Here is an 11,200-nt window from a genome sequence, read left to right as displayed (position 1 = left end):
CTCAAATAATTAGCCTCAAATAATTAGCCTCAAATCATTAGCCTCAAATCATTAGCCTCGCATTATTAGCCTCGTAATATTAGCCTCAGTAAATAACTAGCCTCGTCTTAGCCTTACCTTAGCCTCACCTTAGCCTGAAAATTAGCCTAATTATGCAAATTAGATAAGCCTCAAATAATTAGCCTCAAATAATTAGCCTCGTAATATTAGCCTCGTAAATAACTAGCCTCGTCTTAGCCTTATCTTAGCCTCGTCTTAGCCTGAAAATTAGCCTAATTATTTAAATTAGTTAAGCCTCGCAATATTTAGAGGCTAAGCTAAGACAAGGCTAATAATTTGAGGCTATTTTACGAGGCTAAACATTACATGCATGCAGGGACGGTTGGGCTATTTATTGATCCAGCTAGGTGATAAGTGTTACTGATAATTTTGGGGTGTTATGAAGTGGGGGTAGGGTTATTTGGTGAGTTGCATTTGGAGAGTTCCAATATGGTGAGTTGTCAATTGGAAAATCCAACTATGGTGAGTTGTCATTTGGTAAGAGTTCCAATATGGTGCAAGTTGTCACCTTGAGCATACTAGTATTGGAAAGTTTGATTTGTAAAGTTGGGATATGGTGTGCTGTCAATGTTACGGGACAGTTGTATTTTGAAGTGGGGAGGGGGTAATTTGTAGAGTTGTCACCTTTAGCGTATTGGAAGAGTTTATCTTTATAACACGTACACCATATCCCAATGTCACCAAACAACTCTTTTAATATGCTGAAGGTGACAACTCACCATAAGAACTCTCAAAATGACCATCCCCCACTTAAAAGTACAAACATCCCCTACCACATGTCCACATCTCAACTTTTACCAAATAGAACTCCCGCATATAACTCTTTCAAATCGGGTGTAGGTGAAAACTCACCACACTTGAACTCTCCAGATGACCCTCCCCCACTTCAAAGTAGAAACATCTCCAATACATTGACATATATTGCATGCACACCACTTCATCCCAACTTAACATAACACTTCCAATATGACAACCTATCATATTTCATTATTTGAACTTTCCCAACAACATTAACTCACCATATTTGAACTCTCTAAATAACCCACCCCCAATTTAAAGTACAAACATCCCCAAACATCAATTAACATAACACCCTAACAACATCAGTGCAGTAACACGTTTTCACCAGGGTCAGCCGGCATCAAACTGCAGTATACATGTCTGCAGACTACAATACATGCATGTCTGCTGAATTCGACAACCTCAAAAAGGCCATATTTCCTGATGAAAAAGAAGCAATAAAATACATACTTTGAAACTTACGAAGAGCTGATTTTTCTTCCAGAGATATGGTTGCCATGCTCCCCATGAACTAGGCACCAGTAAAAAAGCCTAAAATACCCTTTAAACTGTTAATTTTTCAAAATTATTGGCAATTCTGAGCACTAGCAGCATACAGTAGTCTGCTCCCTGACAGTTGGTGACCTCTGACCTATCATGTGACCATATTTTTGAGGCTAATAATAGCCTCAAAAAAGTTAAGGTTAATTTTAGCCTCAAAATTAAAGCAGGCCAAGACGAGGTTAATTTTTTAGCCTCAAAAAACATTTCAGGCTAAGACAAGGTTAATTTCTTAGCCTTGTCACCGATAAGGTTAATTTCTTAGCCTCGATGGCTAAGTTGAGGTTAATTTTTAGCCTCAAAAGATATCGAGGCCAAGTTGAGGCTAAGGTAAGGCTTATTTAGCCTCGACTTATGGTAAGGGTACACCTATGTTTTAAGATTAGCCTTGTGCTACATCATAACTAGTATACAAATATTACATGTCTGTGTGTGATGGTCAAAATACAATCACATGGCAATAATTCCTATTTCACCAGTTAGCATAACTATAGTAGGAATGTCAATTGAATGAACGCAGCTTTCAACAGCTGTACTCGATCGCTATCAACCGCTATCGTATACTGCATATTTCAAAGTTACTACAACATGAACGCAGGACCTTGGATACAATGCTAACAAATCACGATGGCGTTAGCTTGGTTGCATTCACTTCCGTGTTACTCACTCACAGCTGCACACGATAGTGTACATCGCGTAGTGTACGCACAAAAACGCCACGCTATTGAAAGCGGTTTTCATTCAATTGGAATTCTTACTATAGACATTCATAATGGAGGGGTAGCCGGGGGGAAATTTGGCAACAGGAGTGCCAAGTGGGGATTGAAATACCAATCCACATTTGTTGAAGTATGTACAAACGGTAAACTAATTTGGGGCAAAGCTGGGGGAAAAGGGAGAGGCTCTAGAGGGCCCCCCCTCTGATTACACCACCGATTTTCACTCACCAGTACTTGAGAGAATAATGTCTTTCACTGAGTGATTGTATTTTGACCATTACACATATCTAAGACAGTTAATAATATTCATTTGGAAAAGTGTTATGCGTATATTGTTTAGAATGTGCTATAAGTACGGGGTTGGTAATTTTAATGGCGGTATCCTCACCAAATTTTTCACCTACTGTAAAAATGGCAATTTTTAATTGGGCTATTCCAGTTGAAATCCATGTACACAACCCCTATGGAAAATATGGCCGTAATCTTCCACACTGGAAGTGTGAATTTCAAATGGGATTATCAGAATGGGTGACTCCATTTGAAATATACCCCCCCCCCCATGTGAACGATTAAGGTGTATGAAATTCAACGGGAATAGCACATTATTGCATTTTCATGCTACAACAAAGTTCAAGCATTTTTACTTATTTTTAATTGTGTTAATTTCAAAATTGTTCTACATTATATACTTAAAGTTTTTGTAACAAAATTAAGTTTTTTATGTCTTTAATTTTGCTTAAGAAGAGCAAGTACACCTTAAAAATTCCAATTTTAAAGTACTAGTCTATATAAGTGGCAACTTTTACAAGTTTTATTTTTGCAAAGCTCACAAATAAACGTCAAGTCACAAATTTAACAACACACATGTAAGAACTTTTGTCATGTAATAACTTTTGTTACATGCACAATGTCGTAAATCGTGACCAAAATCACCACTTATACAGAGTGAACACAGAGTTAATGTCAAAATGTCCATTTCTGGGGGACAAAAAAATGCGTACTTCAGTACAAGTAGAACCAAGTATGTGACCAGCTCCAACAAACTCCGGTACAAGTCTCCAGACATGTTTTTGAGTTGTAGGCCTTTAAAGATGACATTCCCATTAAAAAAAAAATCAAATTTTGGAATTCTGAATTTCATGGTATTTAACAGTGGGATTAAGACTGTGGACTTTCAAATCCTTGAAAGAGGTTTATTTAATCAATAAATAACAGCTGAACTATGAGAATCCCTATTCAATCTGTGTAAGGCAGGAAACTAATTAGCCCATTACTCAGAATAGCAATTTGGCAAACATATCAAGGTATCATTTACAAAATTATCCATATCTTGACAAGTATTGATGCTATTTATATAATTTTGGTATCATTTTAAAGCTTATTGTCTAGTGCTTTTATTCAAATCATGAAATGTCAAAAATGTGACTTGTTCCTGGTTTTGTGAGAGCGGGTCACATATGGTCCATTTCTGGGGACAAAAATATGTCACTTTTTAAATTCTTTGCATCAAAAGAATGCATACATGAGTACAAGTAGAATCAAGTACTTGAATACTTCAAGATGTAGCCGGTCTCATTCTCATTTCGTTTGCACCATCCCATTACTTTCTGTATTTCAGGTGTGATTGGGCAAAAAGTATCAAAAACAGGCTGAAACCAAATAAAGTTGGGGAAATTTTGACTAAAAATAAATTTAATTCAGTTTTAAAACTGAAAATTTTCACGTCTGGTATTCCTCTCCCCATCATAATCATCCAACACTAAGATAAATGAGTATAGAAATGAGTACTTGAGTACAAGTATTATTATAATAGAACCAAGTACTTCGAGTACTTCTAGATGTAGCCGGCCTCATTCTCATTTCTTTGCTTGCACCATCCTACAGTGTACTTCGGTTATATTTATAAATGTGCTTTTTTAAATACGCACATGACTCATAAGCACGACATACCAAGACCAAGTACCAAATCCTCATGCATTGACCACTATACAGAAAAGGATAGGAACTTTGTAGATAAATATCATCAAATTTAAGTATTAATTGAATAGCAAAATTATTACACATGGGGATTCGAATTTGTAATATGTTATCAAAATAAACATTTTGAAAGTATTTGACGACGGAAAAAAAATTCAATGTCGGAAGCGTTTACAATATAATCACAAAGTTGAAAAAAATAGACAATTTTGCTTCACATTAGTCTCATGTTCTGCCTTTGCATTCAAATGTATAGGAAGAACATCCTATCTACAAGCTATAATGGCAGCGCAGAGGTGGTCACGTGCGTATTTATAATAGTGCATTTATAAATATAACCGAAGTCCACTGTCCTATTACTTTCTGCATCTTCTACCCATCATAATCATCCAACACTAAGAAATTACAATGAGTATGGAAATGAGTACTTGAGTACAAGTATAGAACCAAGTACTCAAGTACCTCAGGAGGTGGTTTGTCTCATTCCTAGTTGTTTGTTTGCACCATCCCATTACTTTCTCCATCGTCCTCCCCATCATCATCCTCCTTCTTCACATCGTCATCCGCCTCTCCTTTGATGGACAGATACCGTTTACCGACCATATCCCAGTCGACGACATCCTCTATTCTCTGTGGTCCAGCAATGTTAGCTCGCAAGAAACCACCACCTGGAAATCAATATATTAAGAGAACACAGTAAACAAATATTCTGGATATATGTTTTGAAAAATCCCTACGAAAATGACAAACTTTTTTACATGTGTGCAGCATGAATGCGTATGAAGTGTGCACATGCATACACGGTGCACGATATAGCTGATCTGTGCACGCTTATATAGCATGCAGGAGCTGCTGATCATCCGAAAATGGCAAAAATGGGTAGTTCCCCCCAAAAAAATCACCCCAAAAGAGCAACATTTTGTAGGGGTAAAAATAGCCCTAGAAATAAGGTCGGCTTTTGAAACTCAGGGTTGTGACAGACTATCAGTTTTAAAATTCAATGAGCTAACCTTGCAGAATGACTGTGCATACCTTTTTAATGCTCTGCATGCTGGCCATAGGCTTCAACATAAAAGCCCAAAGTTTTGAGATATTTTCTCAAAATATCAAGAGTTATCCTGAAGAACAACTGAACCAATACTAGGCTTGTTTGTACCCATTTTAATGCATTTTCCATTCCGATTCCAGATATGGTCATGAAAATTTACAATTCTGAAATTGTTGAATTCAAAATAAAATTGAAACCTGTCGTCTGCAGTCGACACCCATGTGAAGAGAGTTAACCCCCTGAGCACTACTTGCCGATCTAACATTGCTGATTGGTCAATTACATGATATCTTCACTTTAATCACCAATCAGAATGGAGCTTTGCAAATAATTCGCCCCAATTTTTTTGTGTGGTGAAATTAATCTAACAATGTTGCTGATTGGTCCAATTAATAATGAAAACTTCTTTTTGGCCAATCGGCAGGTAGTTCTCATGGGGGGGTTAAACGCGGCTGTGTACTCTAGCCATTGTTTCTTTCTCAAAATTGAGTTTTTATGATATGTTTGTACCTTGTTATGTTTTTTATAAATACAAGGAATGAAAATCCAGATTTGTAAACTCCAACTGCAATATTTTAAGGATTTTATTTCACTATTCCACTCGTGTTTGAAATTGAAAAGGAAAGAAAATCTTTGTTGTACCAGCAAGGTACACGCACAAGCAACAACTCATCGCGTTTGCGCATGGCGCAATTTGTTAACGCACAAATACGCTGACGACACGCGACGCTTATCTGCATGCGCCAGCGCATCTTATGGAAACACCACGGAAGAACTAATTTCAAAAAAACCTAGTGGTCAAATGGCTCCGTTTTAGCTGATAAAATGTGGGTTTTTCAAGTTCTTTCCCCGATTTAAATATCAAGTTATGAATGGATTTCGCTCAAACTTCTCAAGGGGCTGTGGATTTACCCGATGTTCACGTAATATAAGTTACAAAAACGAAAACTGTCGCATTCTCCTGTGAGATTCGATGAAAGTGCAAATGTGACCACTTTAAACTTCAACGGCCATTATTTCAATGTTCATTTTCTCGGTAAAATGACGATTTAGGTACACGATAACTCAATAAATACAGCATCTATAGGTAAGCAAATATGATCATCGTAAAAAGCATGATCGACTCAAGAAACGGTTTTCTCATTTTTTTATATTTTGGTCTATTTCCGATTTTGGGCATCATTTTGTGCAAATAGGCGTTTTTGAATTTTAAAAAGTTCATTTTGATGCCTTATATGGTCAATATCTAAAAAAATAAGGCCAATATCAAAAAAATAAAAAAACCGTTTTTGGAATGGAGCCTCAAGATTGAGCTAAAAACAAAATAAAATATTTTGGAAAGAGTGTTTTTTTGTTATGATGTACCTAACAAATATTGCCAAAAACTCACTTTTTTGTGATTTTCTTCAAAATTGTTGTTTTACCCCAAATCTGTATTTATATTAAGATTTATTGATGTCTTGCCTTCATAAAAATGTATACTTTTATATGTTTTTGCGAATAATTACAAAGTTATTGCACTTTTACTACATGCATGTCTGAGAGTACACAGCCACCTTAAAGTACATGCACAAAGACTTACCCTCAGGAGTAACTTGAGTGCTGCGCCTGCCTCCAAGTTTGCCAAACCATCCGCCGCCACCACCACCTCCCCCACCGCCAGTGTTGCCATGCGCACTGAACATATCAACAGATCGTGAGTCTGAGATTGCATCAAGTTCTTCCTCATGATTGATGTACTGCCTAGCTTGGGCGCTACATACTTTGCCTATACAGTGAACAGATAAAAACAAAATCAGTGGTCGTACCGGGAATTTTTTCCAAGGGTGATCTCAAGAACCACTGAACCAATACTGGGGTTGTTTGTATTTTATAAATCCTTCCACCACGAAGTGGTAGTAAAGTCAGCTCTAGATCATTTTCTGTTTATTGCAGATTCTAGGGTCATGCTAGATCATTTTCTGTTTATTGCAGATTTTGAAAGAATTCACTTTCAGCTTCAAAATGACACCTCAATCAGCTTCATCGGACATCTGGAAGTGAAGTTATAGTTCATAAAAAGTCAAATTCCTAGTATATTCAACATAGAAATCCAATTACTGTTTTTGATTGTATCTCAAAATGGAAAATGACGACTTTACGACCAGTTTGTGGTGGATGGGCAGATATGGTCATGCATTTGAAATTTTTGAATTAAAAAAAAATGGAATTTGCAGTTGACGCCCGTGTGGAACGGGTTACAACAAACACTTAGCTTTACAAAATATAATTCACATTTTAAATTTTTTTTATTAAACATGTTATTAAAATTCTTAAAAACAATTAAAAATTTTGTACTTTTTTTCATATTTGTGACCGTCCACAACGAAACGCTCGTAAAGTCGACCCCTGGTCAATTTTGTTTTCTTCCGTGTTTAGAAAATATATATCATAAGCTTTACAATCAGTGGCGTGCGCAGCACATTGAAAGTGGGGGGCCAGGTTGTTCAGTTCCCCCGAATGGAGTCTGATTAAGAGCAAATTTTGACGTTTTTAACGTTTTTCCCCCGAAAGACCAACAAAAGTGGGGGGGCATGGCCCCCTGCACCCCCCCCCCCTTTGCGCATGCCACTGTTTATAATGATATATCATTTGACTTCAACGAAATCCAGAAGCGGGTTATGGTTTGTTAAACTTAGCTCCTTCAGTAAAAAGGTACATTATTTTGGTGCTACATTATTTCTCTTTTACGACATTGCTGGTATTAAATATTAAATGGTCATAATTGGCGGTCACTTCAAATCATCCCCAAATCAACGAGGTTCAGGAATGTCCTCTCATTGTTAATTGTTGTTTAAACCACCACTTTAACAGGATTTAGCCAAATCAAACAAAGACTAGAGCTATTTACGAACTATGCATAAGTAAAAGTTAATTATCCTATTCAACAATAGGATTAACCCTAACACCAAACCTTGCTTTTTGATATCGGAAGTTAAAAAAAAAAAAAAAAAAGAAGAGAAGATGAACAAAGAAGTCACTTAGACCCCGCATGCCAAGCACACGATCACGGACCGGTAGCAACACGGGTAACGCTGCCCTGGGAAGCAATTCCGTGAGCTTTTTAAAACACTTAGGGTGATTTGCGTCGCCATCGAGACCCTGGGATTCACACATGCGCAGTGGTTTTCATCGTGGAATTTATGGGTGTTATGGTTAACATAGGCTTTAATCTGGAAAAATACATTTTATCTAACCCTAACACCAAACCCTGCTTTTTGATATCGGAAGTTAAAGAAGATACGAAAAAGGAGAGAAGATGAACGAAGAAGTCACTTGGCACCCCCGGGATTGGAACCTTAGACTTCCCCATGCCAAGCACACGATCACGGACCGGTGGTATTTTGTGGTATGGGTGTTAGGGTTCAAGGATTAGTTTAAAAGTGTTTGACTCACACTAGCTTAAAGGAGTAACATGTAGCAGCAACTTGATGTACATATTAATACAACGTTTATGCACATTTTGCACTGTATCTCAGAATACATTTTGCCGACTTTACGAGCGGTTTGTGATGGACGGTCACATTTTATATTTTAAAATGTTTAAGACTACAATAAAAAAAAACCTGACCAATAAAATTCTTACCTTTATGCTTATAGGCTGCCTTCAAATAGATAAACAACTTAGTGAATAAATTAATTGGTGATGGTGTTGTGGATGATTTGTTCATCTTCCTGATCAGCTTTGCTCTACCAAACTTCCACTCCGTATCTGATTGTGCCTGGATGCGTTGATAGGTGTCGCTCATCATAGCAATCAGGAGGTTGATCAATACGATCAATGTCACGATCAAATATGTGCCGAAAACAATCCGAATCAATATGTGCGTGAATGCCGGATGTCTCGCAGTCGACGGTAAATCTACCGGTTCTACTAGTCCAAATAAGGAAAAGAATAATATCGGGAATGTGTCGGCAGGACTTTGCACCAATTGTTGATCCGCCGTTGTGCCCGTTTTAGGGTACACGGGTTGATAGACTGCCGCAAGATGCAACATGAAGCCGACTAAAAATATGAGAAGGATTACCATAAATTTGACCAGGTCTTTCATCAAGTCTCTGATAATGATAGCCCATGGACCGAACAGATGATGAAATATAAGAAATTCTAGAATCTGCGCAAACGCTAACAATAAACACCATGCTAGCAACTGGTTTCTGCCGTATATTAAGTCCCGACGTGCATTGTCGTAGAAGCCGAAAGCTATGACGTGTAACATAAATGCTATTGCAGCTAAAATGAGTATAATGACTCTTATCCATCCTAGACCCGCACGGTCTTCAGAGTTTGTGATTTCTGAGAGTAGCAACCCCGAGAGCCAAGCTAGTAAAAACCATTCATACCATCGGGGGATTAGTGATTGGCTCACTATAAATTCTTCAATCAATTCTGTTATTACAGTTGTCATACATAAGAATAAAATCAGATAAATATGCGACACGACGAGAGACATAAACTTGATGATCGGTAATTTGTTAAAACGTTGTTTGATCGGTAAGGAGAAGTATACCCAAATCGGAGGGAATACGATAAATGCAAAAAACAACATGACGATCTTGAAAGCGCTCCATTTTAAGCTACCCATCCACACATCCGATAAGTATCTTTGCACAGAGGGATGGGCGATAACTTCTTTCTGTTCACATTCTATCAATACATCTAAAATTGTAATTCCTCTGTTATCCACTGCTTTCAGTAGTTGCCCAGCACTACTCACACTTGCCGCCACTGACAATATATCAACAGCCATGGACTCGCAAAATGCAGCTGCATCTAGAAGTTCACGGGCGCGCTCTTTCTCCTTCGTGGATTGTATGGTGAAACTCTGCGACAGTTTTCCGGCGGTGTCGATGGGAGCGTGCGATTTCAAGATGAAATCTTTGAGTGCCTTGTTGTTAGTGTATTTGCCGCTAACCATGAGATCGAACACAAACTGTAAATAAAAATGAGAAATTTAGGATTAGCAATAGGCCTAATGCCTTTCTTACAGAACCTGTGATTCGTTGATTACAGGATAAAATTATTTGAGTAACCAATCAAAATAGAGCTTTAGATCTCTTAGCAATAATAAGCTTAATATTGTACTGACTATTCTTAAGGGGCATACTGAGCTAATCAATCAATAACTGAGAATTGATGGACTGAACCACCCACCTACCAACCATACATACCTTCTTATCTTCCATCAGATGATAGGTGTTGTGGTCTTTTCTAGTCAGATAGCAAAGTACTGATAAGCTAATCAATCAGCTGAGAATTGATGGACTGAACCACCCACCTACCAACCATACATTCCTTCTTATCTTCCATCAGATGATAGGTGTTGTGGTCTTTTCTAGTCAGATATCCAAGTACTGATAAGCTAATCAATCAGCTGAGAATTGATGGACCAAACCACCCACCTACCAACCATACCTACCTTCTTATCTTCCATCAGATGATAGGTGTTGTGGTCTCTTCTAGTCAGATAGCCAAGTACTTCCTGGTGATTAGCTGCAGCTGCAAAACACATGGGGACTTTGCCATCCTGTAAATAAAATATGCAATCATAGGGTTATAATAATTGTCAAATAATTCTAAAATGTCTGCCTTGTATGCAGAAGGTCACAGGTTCAATTCACATGTCAAGGCATTTTCCAGTTTTTTTATCTCCTGGTTTGCACTGGCTGACTTGGTGTCTTTAGTTTAACACACATTTCACTTGTAAGAGTAATTTTTTACTGAAAAAAAATTGCTAAATGTTGCTGGAATTATGGACCCATGTCTCAATTTTTCTTGCAAAAACCTACCCAAAAGACTAGTTTACCAACCCAAAGTGTTACAAAAAAAATGTTGGTTGTTTTAATGTGCCCTTCACCTAAGCATTAGCACACTTCTTATTCCACTGCCATTAGGATACATCAGAATCATTTCCGCTTCACCAAGTCCGCAACTGATGCGCAGGTAATCTCAGCGACTTAAATTGTAATTACCCCCCGCAACTCCCCATATTACATCTGGGTGGAGTGAAGCAAT

General features: G+C 37.7%; 1 protein-coding gene across 1 annotated transcript in view; it reads right to left on the bottom strand.

Annotated features, from left to right (window-relative positions):
- Nucleotides 1–4,266: 4,266 nt before the first annotated feature.
- The window catches only part of LOC140139798 (uncharacterized), an 82,107-nt gene continuing 75,173 nt past the window's right edge, over nt 4,267–11,200 (bottom strand). Inside the window, 4 exon segments of the mRNA XM_072161509.1 lie at nt 4,267–4,765; nt 6,728–6,913; nt 8,771–10,118; nt 10,605–10,712. Coding sequence (XP_072017610.1) covers nt 4,584–4,765; nt 6,728–6,913; nt 8,771–10,118; nt 10,605–10,712 — 1,824 coding nt within the window. The 3' untranslated portion in view covers nt 4,267–4,583.

The sequence above is a fragment of the Amphiura filiformis genome, chromosome 18 (genome assembly GCF_039555335.1).
Source record: "Amphiura filiformis chromosome 18, Afil_fr2py, whole genome shotgun sequence".
Lineage (NCBI taxonomy): Eukaryota > Metazoa > Echinodermata > Ophiuroidea > Amphilepidida > Amphiuridae > Amphiura > Amphiura filiformis.
The sequence above is the reverse complement of the archived record's forward strand: the minus strand, read 5'-3'. Positions and strand labels throughout refer to the sequence as shown.